The 26,885-nt window shown below is 44.1% G+C and overlaps 1 protein-coding gene across 1 annotated transcript; it reads right to left on the reverse strand.

The window, feature by feature from the left end:
* tesca (tescalcin a) lies at positions 1 to 26,548 on the reverse strand. The gene is made up of 8 exons (XM_039771136.1): positions 26,346 to 26,548; positions 17,553 to 17,622; positions 16,643 to 16,723; positions 12,869 to 13,008; positions 11,319 to 11,380; positions 8,692 to 8,805; positions 6,085 to 6,132; positions 1 to 731 (listed from the first exon to the last, which is right to left on the reverse strand). The coding sequence occupies exons 1-8, from the start codon at positions 26,407 to 26,409 to the stop codon at positions 654 to 656; spliced, it is 657 nt and encodes a 218-aa protein (XP_039627070.1). The 5' UTR covers positions 26,410 to 26,548; the 3' UTR covers positions 1 to 653.
* Between the last annotated feature and the right edge of the window lie 337 nt (positions 26,549 to 26,885).

A 26,885-nucleotide genomic window follows, 5' to 3' on the forward strand; every position in this document is an offset into this window, starting at 1 on the left:
TAAAGGTTTTAGCATTTCTTTATAATTTCAAAGTGAAGAATACAAATTGAGTCATTACTACCGTTACAGGTGTGAAAACTGCATTTGAAGGGCTTATAGGCATTTCAGTACACCCTGGACCACCTAGTCGCACACAAGACCGTAACTGGAGTAAAATTTTAAATTGTTGGCAATTGACGTAGGATTGGGTGCCACTCTCTCCACTAGGTGGCAGCACAGGTTGGCTATAAAAGGAATAAACATAAAAATGGTGCAGTAGTTTTCCCAGGGTTCAGAGGCTATTCAACATTATAATAGCATTGTACAATTACGGAAACCAACCTGCTTGTGATGAAACGGTGCAAGGCAAGATTTAAGATTTAATCACCAGCTTGGACTGGTGTATAGCCACCAAGCTGAGGTGAGAATCTGCTCAGCATTTGTCAATGAAGTCATCTTCATCCGTTATCCCCTTAAACAAGAAAACAAGGATAGGCGAGCAGCTGTTACATGCACGTTAATTCCCGACACATTGAAAGAGCTTAAGAGCCCAAAGGCGCAACAACTCTGTTTGTATGTCCTGAGTCAGTAACCATGTTCATTGGTTTTTCAATCCTTGAGAATAAAACAAAAGGGGTGAGGGTCCAATCGGTGCAGCGCTTTGGCCTCGGAAGTCACTTGCAGAAGTGTGGCGTTTCCACATTGAGGAAGCGGACATGCATCTTTGTCTCTATGTCGATGCCCTCCCATATCTGTGAAAGGAAAAGAAAATGGCTGAAAAGACCACAAGAGGGGTCCTGGCTGTGTTAATGGCAGTGCAGCCTCAGGTTAGTTAGAATCATTTTTCTTTCCATTATACAGCTAGCTTAAGAAACAAGGGAAACAATAATCAAGAAACAAACATGACACAACACTGTCAAGGTCTCAGTATTTCAAAAGCATTTGTATGGACATAAATAAAAATGAGTCACTCCTGAGGGGATTGGAGATAAGGCCTTGTGGTTTTTTTTTTTTCATTTCTGAGTCACCAGCACACACATCCGTAAATTTACAGTTATGAAATGTGCACAAAGCTGTGTGCATAAATCGTATAGTCCTGTTGAAATGTTTGGACACCCTTTTGAGCTTTCCTTTTTTTCACCTATAAAACCAACAGAACATGTCATTTGACCTGGGGTGCCCAAACATTTACACACAACTCTACCCAACTCCTACGCCTCATCCATTACCACCTGACCAGTAGGTGCCATTGATACTTTGAACTTAACGGGGTTCATTCTCTTCATTTTCTGGGCCCAGCTTTTCCATCATCACAGTCCTGGATATGAAGACTTGTTTGGCAATTTGTGTACCGTCCTCAGAAGAAGGCATCATGTTAGAAATACTGTCATGAATCCGGTTCAAGGTCAGAGGGAGCCACAGCCTAGAGCAAGCCAATGGTCCGCCACACACTCACAGAATAGAAATCATTTCATTTGAAATACAAGTGAAACTTTAAGTTTTATAGTATAGGTTTGGGCTCTTGGTTACTGTTTCTAACTGTTAAAAATTCCTAATCGCTGTAGCCAAGTCATGGGCTGCTGTAATGTAATCTGCATAGACTGAGATTTAGGGATGGACTGTATCCATACACACACTGTAGGTCTAGAGATTACGTATATGGTAGGTCTACATAAACACACACGGCCGTCCTCTGCCTTTTACAAGTTGGTTTTTACGCCACTTCGCTACATGAGACCTACATCAAGTAATAATAATAATTCTTTACATTTATATAGCGCTTTTCTCACTACTCAAAGCGCTCAGTAATTGCAGGTTAAGGACTTTGCTCAAGGGCCCAAAAGCTCCGAGTCCCTTTTGGCATTTACGGGATTCGAACCGGCAACCTTCTGATTGCCAGTGTAGATCCCTAGCCTCAGAGCCACCACTCCACCTACCGGTTTTCACTATCTAATAAGGATCTTCACTTTTACTAAAAAAGCAAGCCGCTCTAAAGTGAGCACGTGCCCCTAGCAGCAATAGCAGAGCTTGGCACCACTCTTGCAAGTCGGGCTGCTCGCCAAGCTCCCTCCACAGAAGTACACTCAGCCTCAATCCGCCACAGCACTGACCTATGTTGGAGAGCTTTACAGTATCTTCATTTATTTTATGGAAGTTAACTGAGATATTGAAGGAGTTTTGGTATCCCATGAACAAGAACTGACAGTTAAAGAGCTGATGCAATTTCAATAGGAAAGGATATGAACTGAAACCACATGCGATAGAAAGTGAAGTCTCCTTCAAATTGAACGTGCAGCAGTTGCATGAGATTTTCGGGACCATTTGATAGTGCTGCAGTGTAGAAGTAAAAGTATGTCTTTAATTTTAAAAGGGCAAGTAGGTTTAGGGCAGGTTTGCAGGATGTTTTGAGTGTCTACAAAGAACTGGATGAGGCTACGCAGTCCAGTATTCTGTCCTATTTAAAGCCTCCCACATCAGCCACAGGAGGCCGTGAACCTCCACCTTTGACAATGAAGAAGGCGTAAACATCGGTGGTCCTGTCTGCTCTGATGGATTCAGACGACGATGAGATGTTAACCCTTCGTTACTCGGGTTTCGTGAACTCTCATAAGTGCTCGGCTTGGGTGTATTGCACCCCACTGTTATTTATGGAGAAATGACAGTAAGAAATATTTTAAATACATTTAATTAATCTTTACTAGGACATGTAGCATTCTGTGGCTTTTCATGTTTACAAAATCAGTGTAAAATTTCCTTTTCAATAATTACAGGTGAGAATGAAAAAAAGGTTCATGTCTCTTTACCATCTATATATATAATTCACCAAGGCAAGACAACCATGGAAAGCTGAGCCGCCGACAAGTAAGACACCTACGGCTTACGCAGGAAGGAGCCACGCCCACCAACTCCTGGCACCTCCGAGCTACGTTGACTGTTCATAGAGGCAAGTTTCTCGCGGAGGTGAAATCCCGTGGGATCCTTAAAACAATCCTTTCCCACTGCGGTTAAAACACAATGAAGTAAGCAGTCTTTAAAAACAGAGTTTTCGGTTACGACGCACGACTGCGTGCAGCATAGCAAAGTGTTTTACACCCTACATACAGCAATTCGCATCCGCGACAAACATGTGTCTTCTTCACTCATGGACAATTATATGTTGCTGTCTCCAGAGTTCCATCTTTTCATTCACTTTCTGTTGTATCCTCATACCCTCCCTTTTTAGACAACCGTGTCTTTCCAGAAGTGTTCAACCATCAATAAATAATTATGCGGCGTTTGTTATGCCGCGGGTTCACTATTGTGTTGTATTTTGCTCTCTCCAGAGTTCCATCTTTTCATTCACTTATTGTTGTATTCTCACACCAACCTGTTTTAGACAACTGTGTCTTTCCAGAAGTGTTTAGCATTCAATAAATAATTATTCATGAGATTGAGCGTGTGTCTACCCGGCGCAGAGAGGCGTGGGTAAGCCGTTGAACCCCATTCGGGCTGCAAAACGTGGAATTCCCACTAAGTGCGACTCATACGCTCCCACTGGTTGCGTCACTACCCTTTGTGCACACCCCCCTCCCACCTCGCTACTACCGTGGTCGGGTGTCTTGGTGGATTATACACCATTGTTACATTGTTGCTTTTCTTGCTGATTTATTACATTACCGATTTTTCAAATGTTAATTTTCGTATGGTACGCCGTGGGTTGGCTAGTATACATTAATTCTGTCTATTTCAAAAGTGGTCACAGTTCATTCACAGCTTCATGGAAAGTTCCACTATTCCGGTGTTTGTTGGGAACTTGTGGTGCACTGATTGCAGGTTGGAACCAAATGTTCCATGCATATGTATTTACTGCAGGAATGGCACTGAAATCTTGTTTTTCTGTCTTTACTCCTTGGACATTCCTCATACCTTGCCTGTTTTGGTTTCATTTCTGGTGGTGGGTTCGCAGCAGAACTTTCTCCAGTTGTTCTTTTGAGCTTCAGTTGCATCTCTTTGCTGAGATGAGAACTTTTGGCCTGTCTTCGGCAAAGTTGTTCTTGAACAAAGTCCAAAAGTCTGACAAGCCTATCTTGGGCTTCCTCGTAACTCATCTGTAAACGGTGGAATTTCGTCATAAGCAAATAAGCTATAAACGGAACCCAGCGACAAAAGCTTACCGTAAAAATGTCATTCGCCAATGCTCAGGTGGGGTGTGAAATACCAATGCTACTCTATGGCAGGGGTCCTCAATCACAGTCCTGGAGGGCCGCAGTGGCTGCAGGTTTTTGCTCCAACCCAGTTGCTTAATAAGAAGCACTTATTGCTCAAGTAACACTTCTGCTTCACTTTAGTTGTCTCGCTCGTTATGATTTTGAACCCTTATTGCTCATTTTAGTCTTAAACAGCTGTATTCTTAGTTTTTAATTGCTCCTAATTAGCAATAACATGCAAACTGCAAAAGAGACCAACCATTTCTCCATTTAGATTGTTACCATTTACACCTGTGTGTGCTTATCATGCAGTATTGGGTTTGATTAAATACTTGGAAGGAAAGTGAAGAGAAAAAAGTGAAGGACTGAGAATTACTCCTCCTTTTTAGCCTTCAAATCATTTGGATGTTATCCTTAGAAAGGGGAAGAAAATCTATGATATGAGAATGACCTGACATAGCAGAATTAAAGCACTAACAAGCCATGAAATTAAATTGTTGGCAAGAATTACTTTCTAATTAAGCAACTGGGTTAGAACAAAAACTTGCAGCCACTGTGGCCCTCCAGGACTGAGATTGAGGACCCCTGCTCCATGGGATTACTCTGGTGGGGTGCTAAACACCCAGAACAACGTAATACAACGTTATCAGCTCAAGGGTCCACCTCCGACTGACGCTCGCTCTTGTATGCGCAATACGTTCAACTTGCAGCTACTCAAGGCATCAAAGCTCCACGTTGCGCCATCTATGAGAAATACGCATAACTTTGGCAACTGGGGTGTGCAACACCCCACCCAAGTAATGAAGGGTTAATGAAGGACTCTCTTCCTCTACACGCCAGTATCCTGTACCACCCACCATCCCAACCTCTACCAGTGTGCTCTCAGTCTTTCCGATTCAGATAAGTGATACTATACTGTACAAGCTTTATTTCTACTGTATATGAGTGCGTTTTGATCATGTCACTTCCGGATTTACTATGTGCTGGTGCTGTTTTTAGTTTTAACGTGTTCTTTGCTATTATTTGGCTGGTTATCTTTTGGGGGTCCAAAGTCTTTTCCCATATAATTAAATGGTAATTGGCTTTACACCATTTTGGCTTACAAACGATTTCATAGGAACTCTCTGCTTTCAGGTTGCGCTTGAAACCTGTATACGTGTGTAAAGAGAGAGGACTTCAACGGCTTGAGGTTATGTGAACAATTTGCAGAAGGTGGCACACCAATACAATCTACTAACAAGAGACTATGGCAGCTCCTGGAACTGTTAAATGATTAAGATCGACCTGTGTGGGTGGGTAATGAAACAAGGATTGGGCTCAGTATGTGTCTGGTGGTGGTGGGCAACTGTACAATGATTAAAGGTCCAAGACATATGATATATTTGTACAATACCCCACTGTTCACATTAAATCGCGTTCTCCTAAGACGGTTATCACCTCTTCTGTTTTCTGTCCAGTTTGGTGAAGTTCAGATGTAGTGAAGGAAGAAAGAAGAGTCTTTAATTAATCTGATGTTTATTGGCAAGAACCAACCTTTTCTGATTTACGCTTAGTGTGTCCCTAAATCTTCAGGAGCATTAATAGAAGTGGCGGTGCGGGGTTTTGAATGTATCAAGTACAGATGTAGACTTCAATTTTTAAGGCCTAAGTTGGCAGACCTACTTTAATGGATAACAGGATGTGGACCAAGCAAGGTATGACATGAAGCATGTGCAGCTGACTGTCATACACTGGAGTAAGGGTGCAGCACCCTACTCGCCCACGTGTTTGGGCCTGTGTGTATGAGACCTCACGAGTAAGTCAAAGATCGAAGGAAGAACGTACTCATAGTGATCCAAATCATTGGGGCTGGCAGGTTCAGGTTGGTCATTCTGTGTTTGTCTTTGAAATGGCTTTCATGTAGAGAAGAGAAACTTACCTTCACAAAATCTTCAAAGGTCATTCCTTCATAGACTTGGTGAGGCTCCTAGAACAAGGGAGACACGTTTAATTTCAAGAGGTAAAGAATGTAACTTGTTAATGGCTTACCTTTAAAGGACACACAAGCAAATCACTAAAACTTTCAGGAAGTGGTGCAGTCCCATATGGTGGACACAGCCTCCTACCCCTGAAAATAATCACAAGGTAATGCACACTTTTATAGGGGACTATCCATGCCAAAATTAAATGGTGCCTATTTGTGTCGTACATTCAATTTTGGTACAGTTTGTGTCAATTTAAAAAGAAATGAATGACAGGATTTGTGGGAGCACATGATGCCTGTCTGCCAAAAGCAATCCAACAACTGCTAGGTTAGATGTCCGTGGACTTGTTTTAAATGATGGCTCACTGCCTGGTCTCACGTGACATTGTAAAAACAATACTTGTCCTTTATTTCCGGCCCCGGGTGTGGTTAAATCTCTTTCTCGCAGGACGTATAACGCTGCTCACGTTGTGAAGGAGGGGCAGCGTCGATCATTTTAAATTCTGTACAGCCGCTGTCCTTTTTGCCACTTCGTGTCTCTGCTGCTCGCGTTGTGATCGCTTCTCCGTAATCATAAATATACAGCTGACCGAATTGTGTTTTCTTTGAAATTAAACTTGCCGTTGCCTTAACTGTTGCGGGACCACAGATTCTCATAGCGTATGGTCCATTATTGTGTAAATCTACGTTTTGTGTATTGGATGATGCGAATGCGAAAAGACTTTGTTTTCTGCTCTTTGCCTTTTATTTCTGACCTCGCTTTGTCCTGCTTTTTTTTTTTTCCCAATTACACCTGGTCCTGATGATTAATTTCCTTTTGTTTGCGATAATGCGATCTTTTAGCAATCGACGTTTCATTTATAACATATTGTCCTTTATACATTTTATATGCACTGAGACCCCTGTATCTGTGTGTGCTGCGTGACTTTACACTACGGATTTTATTTTGCTGGCCATGCTCTGATATTGCTTCTAAGTAGGGCGTGTCTTGCAAGGATCTCATGTTCTATATCCCCGCGAGACGCTCCGTGGCCATTCTTTTATTTGTCTTCCGTGATCTTAATGTGAAGATCACGTATCGACTTAGTTAGTCATTCCCTCCCACAGGATTTTTTTTTTTTATAATAGAGAGATAAGTGTCACATTTTTGAACGGGCGTATAAGTCAGGGTCTGATTTTATGATAGATTTTTTGGGTTTCAAGACCCGATTTATACGCAAGTATTTATGGTGACTGAATCAAACAGTAAATTGGTCCCACTTTTTTTTTTTTTCCCTCTCTGAGACTCTGTGTAGACTGTATTGGAACAGAGTTTATATAAAAAAAATTGAGTCATTTCAAAAACATTTATAATTAATACTTCGGTACAACTGCTGTTTGGAATGAGTGATTAATAACTGGTACAAAAAAACAAAATCGTGTTGAATTGTTTTTGCACCTGTCACTGTCAAGCAGTCGCTCAAGGCCACAAACTGGGACCTGAGGAAACTGCGGGGGTATGGGAAACGGGGTAGTGGAAATCCCACCCAATCTCAGCCATCTGTTTGGTATCCACTTTCGATTAGGTGTCCCAAATATGCTGTACTTTCCATGTAATGAATTACCAGTACAGTGACAGAGTGACTACTGTAGACGTTATTACCTCGCACTGACTGTGAGTGTAACGGTATAATTAAGTACTCCACTGTAATTGTTATTCCACAATTTTTTTTTTTTTTTAAGTACATACAGTATGTATGCCTTTTGTGCTCTGCAGAGCTTCACAATGTCTTTTTGTGAAATAAATGTTTTATTTTACGAAGTTCCTGTGTTTGCCCATGTATCTACCTGAGGTTTGATGGTAACTCTCCCTGGTGGGCATTTTTGGAACTATTTTTGATACTTTGAACTCCAAGTTCATAACTGGGTTGCTCAGATTATTTGTGTATAATGCACACCTGCTCTGGTCACTGCACAATGAATTCTGGGAAATCTGATGACTGCATCAGAAAATCGTCTTATGACACCACTACAAGACAACTGCCTGAAATTTGACATGATGGGACCATCCATAAAGCCCAACCATAAAATGAAATGGGCATGACAAGTGCTCTCCTGCTGCGTAAAACGAAGGCCAAGGAAGCTTAAATTCAGACTCGGAAAATTAGTCGGCAACTGCAAATCAGGCTGAATTTGAATTGTGACAGTGTGTGCCCAGTTATGCAACGGACGTGCCTAGTGTATGCAGATGTCTTGGTATAAACACAAATACATCACTAAACGATGTGTGAAGGAGATTTTTGAATCAAAACGTAGAAGTGTGTTTGTAGCTTTTAGAGTCTGGGTGACAGAACCCAACTAAAGCAGTAAAGGTGTCCCCCTGGTGACGTACACGATGACAAACACATACCAGTTCTAATTTTGCAAAACCGAAAACAAAATAACGCACACAGCAGGACCAGAACACAACAAGTGTCAAAGCAGAATAGAGAAAGGGATTCCTTGTTGGTGTTGGCTCACAGTGAATATTTTATTTAAACATAAATAAGAAAACCCAATTAGTGACGATAAAAGATACTTCACCATTTGGCCCTTAATGATGGTCACTGCTTCCAGCATAGCAGCATCCGCGATGGACGTGACCGATGCAGACTCTTTTCCTAAGTGCGGGTTTCGAGATAACAGGTCCTCCACAAGCTGGAGGGGGAAAAAAAAAAAAAAAGTACGTGTTAGAAGGGATAGTGAGGTGGTGAGATGGTGCCTGTCAGCACTCCATTCCTTCACTGGTGAAGACATACTGCGTCCAGACTAATAGCACAAGATAATGGTGAACAATGTGAAATACATCTCAGTTTGTTAATTAGAATGCTGCCACCTACTGGTCTTATGGTAATTAAATATGTTAGCCATCCTTTTACTTGTCCCCATCAGTTGATGCTATCAGTAGGAACTGGTAGGAAGATGTATAGTTCTGTTTATACAGCCATTTGTTTTCGGTTCATTGCCACTCAAGGTGTCATCATTTTACTTTTCTGTGTATAATACAACTAGCAGCAAAAACTCATTTCCCCACCATATTTTAAAAATGTTTTGAACAGATCCTCAGAGTGAGAATTTTTTTTCTTTGTTTATCAATTTCAGATGCCCACTGACTTAAAGATGGTGGGTGGGATTATTCGAATTGAGCAAGCTGTCTACGTGTTAGTAGTGAGGTAGAGGCCATAACGATGTGTTCTGTCCTCCTCCACTTTAAGCCCGTCTGGGAGTCCACCAAACACAGCTATTAATGGGTGACACTAGTGCTGGGCGATATCGAAAAATCATATATCACGATATGGATTATTTTATATCACAATAACGATATATATCACGATATACCACCCACAATAAAGTACGTTTCCAGTTATTCTCTGAAAAGTTTGACAAAAATATCATTGCATACTTTTTTTTGCAACTTTATTTTGAAGTGACATTTAACTGAACTGTCACAAAACCACAAGATGGAGTTTCTTTGAAAAGTTCATTTTTATTCTTGATTATCACTTATATAAAGGGTAGAGTATGCATTGCATAGCGACAAGACATTATCATTCATTTGTCATAGCCTATTTAATGCAATATTTTCTTTAGTAATTGATAAAATTGGGTTAGAAACAATAGAAACGATAGAAGAGAAATAGGACGATAGACACTTTTCTATCGTCCCCACGATATATATCGTCATATCGCCCAGCACCAGGTGACACCAAGGCTCTCTGATAGACGTGCAAAGACTTTGGTCCAGAATGTTGTTTAATTTGGCGCACTCACAGAACAGGTGGCCCAGTGAGGCTGGAGCTCGATTGCAACGTTGACAGGTTGAATCTTGCCATGGAAATATTTTGGACAATTTTAAATGAAGTAAATGTGCTCAATAGAAATTTTAAGTTGAGTAATTGAGTGCGTTGCACCTATGGAGCTCGAGTGTATTCTGTGCATGGCTGCCGTCCACTCCTTTCCTGAAATGTTGAGTGACAGATCCTTTCCCCATTGTGCCCTGGGATGTTTGGAAGTTTTTAGAAACTGTGGAGCTTCTATCTGAGTCTTCAATATTCTTCAGGTAAAGAAATAGGTGGAAGGTTAGGAAAATTGGGCAGGTTCAGTTTAGCAAAGTTTCTAGCTTGAAAGTGTTGGACAAATTATGTGGATGAGAAGTTAAATTTGAAGTTTAATTGTTCAAAGGATGAAAAAAACCTTATTGATGTACAAGTCTCAGACAGTTCCCACCCATGAATTATTGTGGATGTTTGAGAGGGTGAAAAAGAGTGGTCCTCCTGTAGAGGTGCAATAGATAAGAGCTTCTCTGTCTTAAAAAGTGCTTCCTACATTGGCTCCATGTTCTGAGTGAATGAAGGGTAATTGGATTAGAGCAGGGAATATACATATATATAATGTACTGCAAGATTTTAATTCTATTGCAGACCAGGCTTGTTTGTATTCATCAATATTTGTCGATGTCCAGGTCTTTATGGCCTGTATGTTTGCCACTCCGTAATAACTTTGAAAGTTAGGCAGTGCCATGCCACCTTCTGCTTTAGGTCGCTGTAGAGTCACCCTTTGGATGAGTGGATGTGTAGATTTTCAAATAAATGAGGTTACGATTAAACCTAATTTCTTAAAATTTGATTTGTTAATGTAGATGGGGATGCTTTGAAACAGGAAAAGAAGCTTTTCCCCCCAGTTGCTACATTAAACAAGTTAAGCAAACTTCTCCGGTGTAGTAAAAGGGGGAAAGAGTTTAGGCTAACTGTCCAATTATACAACAGGGTGCGAGGCGGACAGAACAATGGCTGTTGCTCCTTCCCCTGCATTCCCGAGAGGACAGTGTCTTTCTGCGAGTCTCACATTGTGCCTGTCACAAGTAAGAAGAACACTGGAACTTCACTTGGCATGCAGCGAGGCTCACTCTTATTGTCGTCTTTTTTTATGTAAAACCCCCAAACCCACCCCAGATAGACTGCGAGACGTCCTTTCTCTTTCAGAATGGGTCTCTCATCTCAGGCAAGCAGCCCATCGGATCAGCAAAAAGAGTCCAATTTAAAACAAAACACACAACCCAGTCATTGTAATGGATAGGGAGGATGAAGTCAACAATATTATTCTGGCAAACAAACGTTTTTTAGTTTATAAACTAACTCGGAAGCAAAAGTCAGTTTAAAATGGTACCGTACGTGTCTGTAGTCCTCCAGGCTTATCTTGCCATCGGCGTCTATATCATACATGTTGAAAAGAACTGTGAAGAGTGAAGAGGAAAATGTTAGAAAACAGCAGGAGCTACAGGCACGTTTGTTCTCAGTAATGAAACACACACAAACTAAATGACATTGGTGGGCAGCAGTGGATCGTCAGATTCAACCGAATACCCAAATGAAAGACCATGGGCTCCCAGCTAAAGGCCCACACCCATTACATTTTTTGTTACCTCGACAGGTTGGGAACGGGCATGTCACACTCCCATCGCCAGGCGTACAGTCCCACATCCCCAGTGACTTGACCAGCATGCAACTCACCCCTTGGATTGTGCCTTAGGTCACAAGGTGGGTTTGTGTGCATGCGAGAGCAGACAACCAGTGAGGAGACCCACAAGTACAAAGCATACAAAGCAGGTACTGTATGAGGTATAAGGAATGGGGATGCTTTGGACCTCGCAAACGGAAGAGATACTCGTCCATCTAGTGTTGGACATTTCACGTAGTGCAACAAAATGGGGTAAGGGGGAAAAAAAAAAAAAAGGTCCAAGACCACCACGGCTGAACTTTGTAAGCACCAGCTCTCTCAGATAGCATGTTGTTCTAAGTCTGAGAAAGAACAAGAACACAATATGTTGGAAACGGGAGAGTGTGCTGGAAAGTTCTCCCAGAGTCATCTAATCCGCCATCCTCAGGAAATGCCGACATCGCTTAATATGACATCCCCCTCCAACTAGAAGCCGTGTTACAGTATGCCAGCTTTACAAGAACCTAACGTGTTTCCATCGTTCTAATATTCATCATACGGTTGGCATCAATGTGCATCGTGGAGTATCATAACAATGCATTCACTCATTGTGTCACCTGTTACGTTACAGTTGTTGACAATGAAGCCGATTGGTCTCGTAATCTTTGCTTACTGGGCAGTAAGGTCTCATCCAAGGAGAGGGAGACACATTAGGACGTAGTTTTAAACCTTCTAACAGCCCGATTATATATAGCACCTTGTGTGGAAGGAAGCCAAGGATCTTATTTCTGGGAACAACTGGGAGGACATCATCCTCATCAGACTCAGAGCACAAACGAAGCCTTATTTTCTACGGGGCATTTGGATGGGGAGTGGGGTTACGTGTAGTGGGCAGTGCCTTGCAGTACACACACACACTCACTCACTCACTAGTCTACACCCCGTGGAGCTGGAGACCAGGCTGCGATTCAAACTCTATGGACATTGCAAAGAAACAAATTGTGAAGCTCTGGCTTTTGTTACGCAAAGACTTTGATTCTTAGGTGGAGTGCCCTGTGACAGATATAGAAAAAAATAAGGCATTTATGCCTGTGTTCAAAGATAGATACTGTATGTAATTTGGTAAAGATATTGCTAATTTGGCCTTTTCTGATTTAAACTCCAACTCGTCATGATTTCTTCACGAACCTGAAATGTACAGACAAGTTCTGCAGTTGGAGAAAACACAAAAATGCACAATGGGCATGAGCTACCAATCAAAACGTTTCACAAAGCTTTTTCTTACATTGGAGTTTCTCCTTCCTCAGGCTGGCTATCTGCTCCTCAGTCATGCGCGTCTTCACTGGTCGAAAGTGGGACATGACAGTGAGGAACTGCTCAAAGTTGATCTCCTCCACTGGACCAGTTTGTGTCCCACCAAAGTTTCTAAATGAATAGCAGACACAGTTACTCAGCACTGTATGGAGTATGGCGGTGAGGGTTGTGGGAAAGAATTCAACACAAACCAAATGGCTAACATGAGAGGAAGAGAGACAAGACCATAAAGAGGAAATGGAAAATAACAAAGATGGTACTAAAGTCGAGAAAACGTAAGTGAGAGGTCAACCTGAATGTGAGTAGCAGGGGGAGAAGTGCAAAGGAGCTCACTGAGAGTGTGAAGATGGACAAGAAGAGCCACATGCGGTGATAGAAGAGATCCTACACCTACAGAAAATGAAAACCTCATGACGAGAGACCACAGACGGATAATAGGAAGTGCAAATATTGTCGAGGTGACAGAATGAACAAGATTAGTTCAGGGAGAAGTGAAGGGCATACAGTGAGGGTTAGGAGACAGAGGAGTGTAACATGGAGACGATGGTACCATAAGGAGAAGGCTGAAGTAGAGAGAAGATGGTGGAAATTGTGAAGACAAAACGAGGTACAAAAGAGGGAGAGTAAAAAGAGAGACGAGATGAGCCCCCCTGGCTAATAGGAGGAAATAATGACAATGACATCACAGAGAGGAGTTAGAAAAAGGAGAGGAGAGGATGAAGCACCACAGATTATTGAGTTTGGCTCTTGGAGAGGAGGGAAAAGCAATGGTGAGATCATTAAAAGAAGGTTGTCAATTAAGATTGTCACAGGAACGATGTCCTGGGGGGTTAATGAAGAGGGGAATACAGAAAGGATCATAAAAAGGAGTCAAAAAAAAAAACAAATGAGAAAAAGAAAATGTGGAGAGTAAAAAGACAGATGAAAAGAGTATTCGTGGAGAGATGTAAGTAACAAGATGAGGTACGGTTTATATGACAAAAGGTAACGAGAACCTGAAGAGCGTTGAGAAAAGACAGAGGAGACCCATGAGGCCAGTGATAACCGGCAATGGAAGAGAGACAGATCTGCGACTGGCTGAGCGACAGAACTGGTGACTGATCCTAGCAATTGGGATTTCGGTCTCGTCTCACTTTCAGGACGGTGAGACAGGGAGAGAGTGATAGCGTCACCCTGAGTAATACTTTGTTAGTGATGGGCAGGTAAAGTGAAATCACCAAGTGAACAGATAATAGAACAGGGATAGAGATAAAAAGGGATAAGAAAAAGGGCAGAAAAGACAAAAAGGGAGTTGAGGCCATTAGAAATAGCCGAAAAGATTGACGATCCTGCTTGTAAGATGCACCTAAAAGCGGGATGAGGAGTCTGTAGCACCGGGCAGTTTTTAAGTAACTAAATAGAGATGGTGCGGCTCTGGCTGTGAGTGGGTGTGGATGTACGTGAAAGCATGCAACAGACCTCTGGGGTTCAATGCTGGGATTCACTGGCCGTGCATCCACACTCAGATATCCATGGTTCAGTCAATTTCCTAGTCAGCTCTCCAGGTTTCATGATTACAACACCTGCACCCCATCGGTGAGTAAAAGGGGGCCTGGGTAGGAAACAAGTGAGAAAAATAGAAAAAATAAAAAAAACAAAAGGCAAAGTGAAATGAGAGGAGAGATCGGAGGTTAAGATGCAAAATGAAAGCGAAAGGAAGAAACCAGCGCAGTAGAGCCAGGAAAGTGAGCCCCCATGGTGGGGCGGGTGGCTGGAGCTCAAGATGACTGAAGAGGGTCTCTCCGGCGGAGTGTACCTGATGTTTCAGGAGTGATCCGGTGCTCGAAGAGGGTTGCTGTGTGAGACTGAAGAGTGGCATTGAGAGCTGAAGGGGTGAGGCTCATTACGGCACCCTGCTGGGACCCCAAGCCTAGATAAAGTCAGAAGGACGTCTCCTCCGCTTACCCCGGATGGGAGCGGTTTTTAGAAAGAAGGGCTGGGGCTCATTGGCCAGATTACTGCTTTGGTTTTAAGGATTATTTATTGTAGTTTTATGGATTCTAACCTCAAACCCACACTTGTTTTTCCCCAGATTATTTAACTACTAGCAACTTGGCGTACGCTGCGCATTGGATGACCACAGTTGAAGGACTCCCTGTTTAAACGCGGCTGCCAGTCGTGAACTGGGTCCTTCATCGCACCACATTTATGTCTGTGAGTGGTGAGTGTCAGTTTGAGAGCGTTCACTCAGAGTTTCTTGCGAGACCGTACGTTTCTGTATATTACGGTTGTTTTGCAATCGTAAGGACCTGTCGTCGGGTGTCTCATTGGCACGCTTTTGCCTCTTTCTTTCGCGATCACGGCATAATCTGTCTTCTCTCTCTGTAGGCGTTTCAGTTGCCTTTCGTTGTGCGGCAGAGACGCGTCCTTAAGCTAATCTGTGTGAATGCTGAGTGTCCGTTTCTTGCGAGCGACTGTCACGCCATTGCCTCTTTGCTTCGTGATCACGCTGTAATGTGTCCTCTCTCGCAGCAGCAGGTTTAGTTGCGTTTCGTTTCGGCATTGGTCCGTAAGGTCTCCTCCGTACAAGTGCATATGGGTAGCTGAAGATGGAAAGGCATAGTGAAGCACACGAATTGGTGACCAGGGGAACCATCCGACTCAGACACGGGGCTCGAAATACTCAAGTGCACACGTTATTTATAATTAAATTTTTAATTTTTTTTTGTTATGAACATCCCCAAAAGAGTTGATCCCTGTAAATAGTTAATAGTATATGAACAATATAATCTGTTGTAGTACGGGCGTTAATTAGCGTCACACCTCATAACCTGCATACACCGCGTGTTTGGCTGTAACGCCAGAAGCTCGGTGGATGCTGTAAGGGTAGGTTGTGATTTCTGTTTCTTTCGTGATTTTTTTATTTCATTTTATTGATTATTTAATAGGCAGAGGGGAGAAGACGTTAATGTGACGCTGTGTCTATTTGTTTACTTTTGTTTGTGAAAAGATTTTCGGGAACAGGAAAAATAAAAGCAAAGGGGAAAGAACGGAGGGGGGTAAGCAGGAATTCTGAGAGAGGACGGGCTGGGGGCGGCTATACAGCCAAAAGGAACGCGGACCCGGACACGGACACCGCGCTGGGCTTTTATTATATAGATTTGGAGCACTGCACTTTGGTTAATTATTACTGGAGCCCTTTCTGTGTAATGAAATCACAAAGCACTTTTCACCACATCCACATCTTCCCAGCTCTTCCTCTGTCTATGACGAGGGACAGTTCTCGGTTCAAGCTGCCACAGGACATGGAGCCAATGAAGACCATCAGAAGAAGAGACCAAGAAAAATGGATATAGAAAGACTGGGGCAAAGACATGATGTGGTAAAGGAGAGACCATACAACGAAAACAAGTCAATCTGAAAAGCCAAGAAGAGAGGGATCCTTGGAAAGGATGAGGAGGAGGAGGAGGAGACCATAAAAGATGACAGGAAGAAACAGAATCTTAATATGATAAAACTAGACATGTTGCAAATTGGAGTAGACAAAGATAAGGCTGATCGATAGAACAGCTCTGGTTGGGACTCTAATTGTACTTTAAAAGAAGGAAGAGGAAGAGGCTGTAAAGACATTAAAAATCAGATGCATAATGCATAGAAGAAACAGTAGTCAATGGGCCAGGATGAGATCTCCAACCACAATGCTATTAGTGGAATCCTGCAGTGAGGGAGATGAGAAACAAAGCTACCGATCAGCGCTTGGACTTACCGCTTGTCGAAGAAGGCCTCGATAATCTGGGCCCTAATGGGGTTGACATCCAGGTCCGTTACTTTATCAAAGTCTTCTCTTCTGCAGGAAAAAACAGCCATGTTAAAGAAAGTCCTAAATCAAAAGTTAATACCACAATGGCTTGGAGAGTTGGGGCACAACTTGCGTCACACAGGGAAGTTACAACAACGTTATGCTTTGTAACCTAAAACCTCAGCTACTGGGCTACAGCCCTTGTGTAAAGTGACATTTGCTGGGCATGGCTTAAAAAAAGTAATCAAATTGGGCACACTGGAATATTAAAATACTTGTGAGCGCATGTTAAAAGGGAGATGGGACTTCACCTAAGGCACTGATATCACTAGGGTTCAGGGGAAGCCATCAGGGTTACCTTCAGTCTCTGCATTATGCTGTGGTGTGTCAGGAGTGCACCAGGCCAGACTCACATCCACCAGAAAGCCAAACCACTGGGAGGTACGGCTGAGCCCAGCCTTGAAATCGCAGCCTTCCTGCCTCACAGTGTCACTTGGCTTGTCTGTGCTTAACAGTGTGGGACTATGAGGGTCGTTTCCACTGTTGTCTTGATCGACACTCTGTGGCCCAAGATCGTTTAAGTGTGTGCTTCAGTGTACAACACCACAACAACAGAAGTTACAACGTGAGGTGGCCTTTTCTAGAAAGGAAGACACAAGGTTTGAGTTAAGGCTGTTCCACTCATTAATCTTGGTGACGGAGGTGGCGACCTGTTGCACGTATGATTTTCACTGTAAACTTGATAGTAATGAGTGTGAATCTGGCATTAACATCTCGCCAATTTGTGTGTTCAACCGGAAGTTTAGCATCTCATGGGCAGGCTAGACACGAGAAAGACTTTCGTTGTGGAGCAGCAGGGTGGGCATCCTGGACTTACCGCAGATTCTCTTTGTTTTTGCTGAGTTGTTGAAATCGCCGGTTGAGATTTTCAATCTGGTCGATGGAAACTGCAGAAAAAGTTAAGAAAAAATAAAAGTAGGGTTATCAAAACTAGTTTACGGACAGTAGAATGCAAACATCATACAGTCGTCATGGCAGACAAGCACGAGAAAAAAGCTGGAAGGAGGCCATTTATGGTTATTGTACAGAGCGCCGACTGTGACAGCAATTTCATTTCACAGATAAGCCCCAGAGGCGCCTCTCGTCTCGACTCTTTACACCTCACATCCAAGTTGCTGAGACAATGGAGGAAGTGGCCAGGAGTGAAATACGTGGAGTTTGAGACCCCCTCAGATTTGACAGGCACGTTGCAGCTCCGTCACAGTCAAAATCCCACCCAGTACTGATTTAGTCCATTTCAGGCAACCCAAATACACCTTTCGAGACCCCCCCAAACTGCAGCATCACTCCTCTGATTGGCCAATTGGGCCTTAGTTTGCATAACTGGGTGGGGCCAGAATACTTTTTTTTTTTTTTATCCTCAAATAGCTTTAAATAAATATGCTGAATGGTAGAAAAGAAAATGCGCAGGGAGCCCGTTTGGCTGCATGTGTTGTATTTTGATTTTCTTTTCAGGTGAAAACAGCATAACAGACCTTGAAAAGTCATGTCGCTGTGCATCTGCAAAGTTACAGCGTTATGTCCACTCTGAAAAGAACAGAAGGTAAGAAAATCAACGCTTGGGCTGTTTAGACTTTTCACCGACACCGACATTGAGCCCCTCACCTTTTACAAACAGCGTGGACACAACACTATACAGTAACAGAAATGAGGCTGCAAAACCTAAGCAATACGTTTACAAACTTTGGGTGAAAAACAACGTAATTTGCTCACACAGAAACCATCCATAAAAAAACAATAAACTCTGCGGCTAAATGTACACGTGCTTTAAACAGATTTATTTTAAAATGTGGCAGTCAAATAAGAAACACTTACTTACCACCTCTGCCAGAGGCTTTAACCTTCATATTGTCTCACAGAGCAGAAACAATCCATTGTTTTAAAGTTGGAGTGTCTTCACATTCCTTCTAATGCATTGGTTTTTTCAAAATTAAAAATATATGTTCACAAAGCATCAACCAGCAGTGGTAAAGTTACTGCAAAATGCTTTCTGTACAGCGGATATCCCACCTCTTCATTTTTATTATGGACATCCATGGGTGCTTCTGTTTTATTGTATTAATCGACTGTTTATCCATCCATCCATTATCCAACCCGCTATATCCTAACTACAGGGTCACAGGGGTCTGCTGGAGCCAATCCCAGTCAACACAGGGCACAAGGCAGGAAACAAACCCCATGCAGGGCACACACAGTAGGGACAATTCAGAATCGCCAATGCACCTCACCTCCGTGTCTTTAGACTGTGAGAGGAAACCCACGTAGACACGAAAAACATGCAAACTCCACGCAGGGAGGACCCGGGAAGTAAACCCGGGTCTCCTAACTGCGAGGCAGCAGCGCTACCCACTGCGCCACCGCACCGCCCACAGACTGTTTAATCTTCCATAATTATTGGATTTCCACTGCATTGCCCAATTCACCTTAAGGAAAGGAGAAGTGTCTGTGTATCTCTATAGTATACATTTCTAGTAATAAAATGCAATGAATTTGTCATTTCAACGGATGGCACATCAAACATTTGTAGTAAGGCAATTATTTGTTTAGAATGCCCAATCCACCTTTATAAAGGGATAAGTGTCTGTGTGTCCGCCCGGCTCTTATGTCTCTGACATTCCAACAGATGGCGCATCACACACTAACATGACTCCCATAATGAATGGCATGTAACAGAGACACATGTAGTGTGTTTGTCACTCCACCAGATGGCGCATCACAAGCATTTGTAGTAATACAATCCAATGCATTTGGCAAGAGGTTTGCATTATTTAAACTGGGGGAAAATTCAAGAAAGAATTTTATAGAAAACAAATAAATGGCAACTCCCAGAAGGCATTTGTCCTTGAGTGTGTCAGCCAAGTCTTCCAGTTGGGAAGTGTCATTGAGAAATGGCCAGCGCACAAATTAGTGCACAATGTGGCATCCTAAGGTGTACATAAAATGGCCGTTCTGTCTCTTTACGCTGACTTGACTAAAGCAGAGCAACACACACCAGAGATCTCTGGCCTCAAGGCGAGGCTACCAATGTAGTTGCCATCCAAATGCCTAAGTTTTCCACCTATTGGCAAATGTCTGCTAACATTACAGTCTTTACAAAACATTTCAAATCACAGACTAAAAAGAAAACCAGAAGGAAGTCGATTTCCTCATAATCACCGAAAGCTGCAGTAACCACATGATAAGCGTGTGGCGCAATAACAACTCTGACAAGATAAAGGCGGCTGGGGAATCTCCGCGACGGTGCGTCTGTGCAGCACAAGCAGTTGTGAAAATTGCTGCGGCTGTGATGACCGCGGCCCAGCACTTCGCTCCACTAGATGGGGTTCAAAGCCCACCCTGGTCACCATTGTTGTGGTGTTTGCAGCTTCACCCTCTGGCTTGGTGGCACTTCCCCAGTTTTTTTTCTCACGTTCTTAACGTGTGTAGGCAGTGTGGTGCAGCGGTTAAGGCTTTGGACTGAGGTCGTCTGTTCATATCCCACTACTGGCACCATCACCTGCCTGTAAAAGAGAAATGTAACCAATAGCATCTCAAATGCTGAAAGTCACCCTGGCTAAACATGTCGGCCAAATGGTGACACTCAACATTCGAGCTCCTTATTTTCCAGAACTTTTCTTTTGGAATGATTTGATTTATTGTTGTGGTTATTATTATTTATTTTTTAATTGATGAGCACTCACGTGACAATACACCTGTCCTGATGGCCCTGTGCACAAGGCAGGACACGAGACACTTGCTCACACCGAGTCAATTCAATCTTCCTTTAACTGCAAGAAGGAGACCAGATGGGAACAAAGACTCCACATAATGAGTGACCAGGTTGGACTCTGGAGCTGGGAGTGGACAAACACCTCAACCAGGGTGGTAAAGCAACGTGTGGGTCGGAAATCTTACACCAAAATGGCGGCACGTGACATGATACAGTATGAAAAAGGAAAGACGGCAGTGATAAATACAGCGGCTCTCAAGGGACAGTTAAGGGACCACCACGCCTCCTACCCTCCCCGTAGTCAGCTAAACAAATGACGCACCCACGGCACAGAGATGAAAGATAAGAAGGGCCACACGCCACACTGAAGGCGCGCTGTGCTGCCGCCTCTGCCCTTTGTTACAAGCTCTAAGCGTCCAGCGAGGGGACATCGTGGCCCGGGGCCTTGGGCAGGCCCCAGCTTGCTGTTATCCAGAGTCTCATCTTGGTGGAGCAACCACTTTGTTTTCTCACAAACTTTAATGTTCGCTCAGCCTACACCACCCTAAAGTTACACAGCGGGACTCTTTGTGCAGATCAGAAGCAGGGCTAAGCTGGCAACCTCTAACCTCCTTCATCCCTGAGGGCTGCCCACGCCTTATGGACGCCACGCTAACACTGGAGGAGACGGTCGCGGTGCAGACCTCTCAGACTTGACACCACTCCGGCGCAAGAAGCTTCAAAAAGTGGCCAGTGGATTAAGGAGGTCACTTTTAGTCTTGTCAGCCCTGGTCAGCTTGTTGGTGCCACCAACCTCACCAGACCCCACATAAAGCCCACCTCGCAACATCTTAGGACACCCCTAAACAGAAATCTGCAGTGTGATCCACTTTCTCCTGCCCAGCGGAGAAGCAGCACACATCCATAACTTGTCCTGAGCCGTAACTGTCTGCCTAACTCCCAACTGCCAGCTGCTTGGTTCTGCTACTGTTCATGTCCACTTAATGCCAATTCGCACTGGAAGAATTCCAGAATGAAATGGCGGCCCTCCAGCTCTAATGGAGGCTCTCAGTTCTAAACTAATTAGGGGCTCTTTGTGATTCAAGGACGATCGGGCATGCTGCTCCTCCGAAGTAAAGGCTGTCTGTGTGATAAAAGACACACAAGCGCGCCTACTGCATTACAAAGCTCTCACCAGGCCTTAACGCCCAAGGACCTGCACTGTAAACCACAGGGATGCTGGTTCGATCGCTGCCCCTGGCACACTGCGTGACCCCAAGCAAATCTGTTAACCTGCGGCAGCAGCTAGCCAAGTATAACAGGAGGACTAGCACGCCACTCGTCGCCTGGTCTGTTCTGGAAGCGTCCGCTCCATCATGACGACGACACGCAAAGGATTACTGCGGTTACCCTCGCAGTACAGGGTTAGGGCTGTAGTGCCACCAAGGCCAGTTAAAAACTTACTTTACACTAGGAAACACGCACTGGCACATCACAAGCTGGCGTGATGATGATAGGAAAGCAGGGCAGGGCATAGCTAGGAGTCAGACGTGGCATCATGCAATTTTAGCACTCGCTCTTGATGGTCCCCGGACTTTAACAAGTTGACACTCGCAGTCATTCTGCGTAACCTCGTAGCAATAAACTTCATCCCACCTTTATTTCTAGACAAAATGTAAAACGAAACCCACGAGAATATTTCTCAAGAAGGAGGATCCAGGGAAGAAAAAGACACCACATGATGGGCAGACTTTATTATTATTATTATTATGCTCTGGCAATGCAGTATGAGAGTAATTGTAAAAAATATTTTTGCCGTATGCTAAACAAAATTACAATTATTAAAAAAAGTTTTTTCTTCTAATAATAACCACTACAATAAGGAGATGCCGGTCAAAATAAACGGTGCTATAATGTGTCCCGACTTCTACGCATTTACAAACCTCTAGCAATGTACCCATCTTGTTCTGGTGCCCATCATATCACCATCCCCATTTGCATTAGTAAGGTTTGCTGCAGCAGCAACACGCTAGGCTGGGCTGGCCAGGCTTCCCTATCCTCCGCAAGTTCTAACTGGGAAATGCCCAGGACCATCGGGACAAGCAATCCATTAAGCATGTCCTGCTCAACCAGGGGGGTGCGCCTTGTTCATCCTCAGGGAGGCATCCATAGGATTCCTAACTAGATGCTCAAATCATCTGGGCTGCTCCCAATCTGCTTTGAGGACCTCCCATTGCACTCCATTATGGACAGCAAGTCCAGCAATCCTGTGCAGGAACCTGGATGTGGTGGCATGTACTCAAGATCTCATTCCTTTGGTGACCGTACGTGACTTTAGGGACGTAGACTGATGATGTACGGTAAATCGAACGCCTTGTTCATAGACTGGTCTAGTATAACATCTGCAAAACTGTTACAGCTGCCGTGACTTGCTGGTCAATCTCACAACACCCACTCCCTTCCAAGGTGCTTAAACTCCTCCATTTTGGGGCAGCTACCCACCCCTGACCTGGAGGGCACCACAATTTCAGATTTGAAGGAGCTGACCACGGTTACTGTGCACACCCGAGATAAACACCCTGCTGACATCATCATCTGCAAAGCTCAGACATCCCCTCCCAAATTCAGCTACACCTTGATGTCCTCAACAGGAAAAGTCATAAAGAAGCAAAAAGACAAGCTGCACCTTTGGTCCAACACTCATACTGAATGGCTCGGACTTAATACCAAGTATGTGAACACAACTCTCCGACCACAAATTCAGACTCCAGATGCCACAACAACAGCAGCAGCCCAGAAGGTACCTGGCCGTAAACCCCCTGGACCCGTCAAGGATCGGTGCAAGAACAATGAGTTAATCCAGGAGTTGGTTTCATTGTTAGGACACAATTTGCGTGGATCAACTTTTGGAAGGAGTGTCTGTTCCAGTATCCTAGCATGAGCTTTACCAGGTGGGTGGAAGAGTATGATCTCTTGGTAACTGGGACAGGCCCAGGGCTGAGGACGACTCTTTCCCAGCAGCACTTGGGACTCGGGCATGTCACCAGTTAAAATGGATTTGCACCCTGATGAATGTGAGGTGGCTGTGGGGAAACGTGATGGGTGCGGGCACTTTAGGGCTCACCTCCAAACGTGTCTCTCTCTAGCGGTGACAAATGTTGGACACCATTAGATCAAAACATTTACGTTCTAAGGAACACTTGCATATCGACGTGAGATTGTGTGACAGGTGATTTTCGGTTCTTAAAAAATAAAATAAAGTAGCAAAGTAATGGGTGAAGTTAACACTTCGAGTCTAGTGAAACACAACCGACGACTCCCTGCCAAAGTACAATCAATCAATCAATCAGCCAGCCGTCTTCTTCTAAAGCATCTGTTGTGTGACAGAGTGGATATTGTCATTACTACTTCAGCGTACCTGTTGAGTGTCATGCAAGTTGTCCTAAAGGACCTGAAATTCATCCTGTGGGGGCTTTCCACATCAACAGAAGTGCATGAACAGCCCCTTCTGCTAAATATGAATGCCTACACAGGAACCTTCTCAGTCGTGTTAATGTACGAGGAGGAGAAGAAAGGGAACTGCAAGGGCAGCCGATACGCTTGTTATCAACGGCGCCTTATCAGTTCTTATCAGTTCTTTACAAATGGGCCAGTAGGTACCTACCACCAGTGAACAACGCTCATGACTGTTGCCATTGATTATAATTTAGTGCCCACTCTGTCAAAGTTTCTGCTCTAGGGCTTTAAAGCTGCTCCGTTTTTAGGGAGATCATCAGTGTACATTCCTTGGATCTCCCCAAATGTTTCCAATTTGTTGCTCATTCAAACTCAATGATAGACCCTTAGTCCCACCAGGCATAAGCTATTCTATCATGCAGCGTGAAGGTCAGCAGGGTCCTGAAGGAGTTCTTTCCATCCGTTTGTAGCTTGGGTGGGACCCGTGCCCAGTGTCCTATCTGAGAGATGGAGGGGTCGTCTTGGATGGAGTAGTAAAGGTGGCCAAAGCAACTATTAGTCCTCCCAGCCACATGGGAGCAGTAGGAAGCTCTTCCAGTTACCAGTGAAATATGGGTGGACCATCCTCTTCAATGAGATGGCTATAGGCTCTCCCAAAAGGGAGGGATAACCCAGCACCACTGCTAGTCGAGAGCTACGCCTTAAAAGAAACCTCCTTCCCTCAGCCAGGTAATCTTGGAGTTGGGAGTTCAGTGGGCTTGCCTAGCAAGGTAGTGGAGAAACAGGAGAGAAGACCACCCGTATGATTGGAGGCGATTGGGGTGCCAGGCCTTGTTCTGGCGAGTGTTCACCGCTGTCCCTGTTCTGCATGCATTGTTATTAGTCTTGCCGGCAGTTGGAGTGAATGGGAGTTAGGGTCCCATTAGGATTTTACAAATCCATCTTTACTGCAACTCTACAATATGAGGGCATGAGTGGTGGGTCCGTAAACAAAAAGCCTGGCATCATTTGCCTTCATTAAGGAAACTTGTTGAAATGGACCCATGGATACAGGGATAACCTTCATCATCCTCACAAACAGGATTGGAGTAAAGTGAACCGCCATTTAAATGTGCTTCCATTCAAACCCCTAAGTTTGGGGGATCATAAGACCACATCGCTAGGCACACAAACTCAGTTTAAGAGCGCAAAGACAGATGATACCAAGTCTGAGCGGAGCGAGACTGGAAACACCAGAGAACATGCAGGCTACGCAGAGAGGTCTCCCCAGCCCAAAAGTGAATACTCCAAAGCATAAAATGAAATAAAAGGCTGCCGTCGTTGTCCTTGTGTCTATCTGCTGCTCTTTCCTAAAGAATGGCCGACTTTCTCTGCTCCGTTAGACTTGGCAGGCTCCAGCTAAAGGGTTTCCGATTGACTGTAAATTGAATCGGACTGAACCCGACAATAGGACTGAGGGCATTGAACATTTGAACAAAACAGACAACCTTTACGAGAAAATTTTCATGTTAACTTATTTTCTGGATGCTTTTAAAAGTTCAAAAATAAAAAAGCCATTCACTAAAAAAAAAAAAAAAAAATTACGCCACAAAACAAACAGCTTTGATTTCATCAACATAAATGACTTGCTCTTTAAATATGGAGGGAGGGGAGCAGGATGGCGATACACTAGATCTGCACACACAATACAGTTCTACTTGTGCCATAAGGATGAATAGCCCACCAACAGGTGTAAGGGGTGGGCAGGTCACCCGCTGCAGGTGAGTGTTTCTCCAGTGATCAGTGCTAGCGAGTGGGCCAGGATACTGGACAAGACTCATTACTTACTTATTAGGCTGGCAGTGTGCCCTACTGCTTAAGGCTGGCAGTGTGCCCTACTGCTTAAGGCTTTCAACTTCAAACCCTGAGGCTTTGGGTTCAAATCTCACTACTGACAGTGTGTGTGACCATGAGGAAGTCACTTCACCTGACGGTGCTCTAATTGGAAAAGTAATGAAAATAACTTTAATAGCAAGTTGAAGTGGGGAAAAAAACAAGACAGAGAAAGTTAAAGTTTGAATATCCAACACAATGTCTTGAAGTCCTGACTCCGCTATCTACTCCCGCTTTTTGTGGCGCTCTTTGGTTTTAAAATGCCTCAGACGGAACAAACATCTCTCCTCTCCCCTCCACTCAGCTAAACACTCCATTTACTGACATTTTCACAAAAGCCGGACGCAAATCCAGAATTAGACCTCACAGCTGGTTTACCTGCGACATTTAAATTAAAGTCAATCAGGAAGTAAAAGCGATAAACGGAGGGCGACAATTAATTCCCAAATAATGAGCAGCAATCGTTTCAGAACCGACTCGGACTGGACAGCTCCACAAAACGGGCCAAGATAAAGAGAGGTGCGCGGCAGGTTGAGGACACCCTAAAGTGGTACCCAAAAGTCGAGTAACCGCGGACCCACTCCGACTACTTACACCCCGTCTTCTCGGACAGCTCCCGCAGCTCCCTCGTATCGGGTCCGGACTGAGAGGCTCCCATTGCACACTGTGGGTGTGAGGCGGCCGGCAGCAGCGAACGAGAATGCCAGTCTACGTCGCGAATCCGTGAGGGAGTGATCCGCAACTGCACGGCTCCCTGGGACTCTCCGAGTCGCAAGTTGAGAGCAGACGATCAGCGCCCGGGTCCTAGTGCCAGTCAGGTTCGAATCGGCGACATGCAAAGAAACCTCCGATGGACGTCAGCGCGGGCGTCTGCGGTGTTCTCAGGCGTGTCCGGCCAGGCACTTGTTCTGCGTCTGTGATCCTGCAATACAATATGCGATTTTTTTTTAAAGTGTTTCATTTCAAATATTTGCTTTCAACTTTTAACACGTGTGATGCAATGCACACTTGCCTTTCAAAGGAGCTGTCGAGGAAAAAAAAAAAAAGACTTCTGAAGTTAGGAAGGGTTTGAGCACGCGATCCTGTATTTCTCGTTTTCGTAGGCATCGGTCTAGTAGTCAGTAGCACATTCCT

Source organism: Polypterus senegalus, chromosome 12, assembly GCF_016835505.1.
Source record: "Polypterus senegalus isolate Bchr_013 chromosome 12, ASM1683550v1, whole genome shotgun sequence".
NCBI lineage: Eukaryota > Metazoa > Chordata > Cladistia > Polypteriformes > Polypteridae > Polypterus > Polypterus senegalus.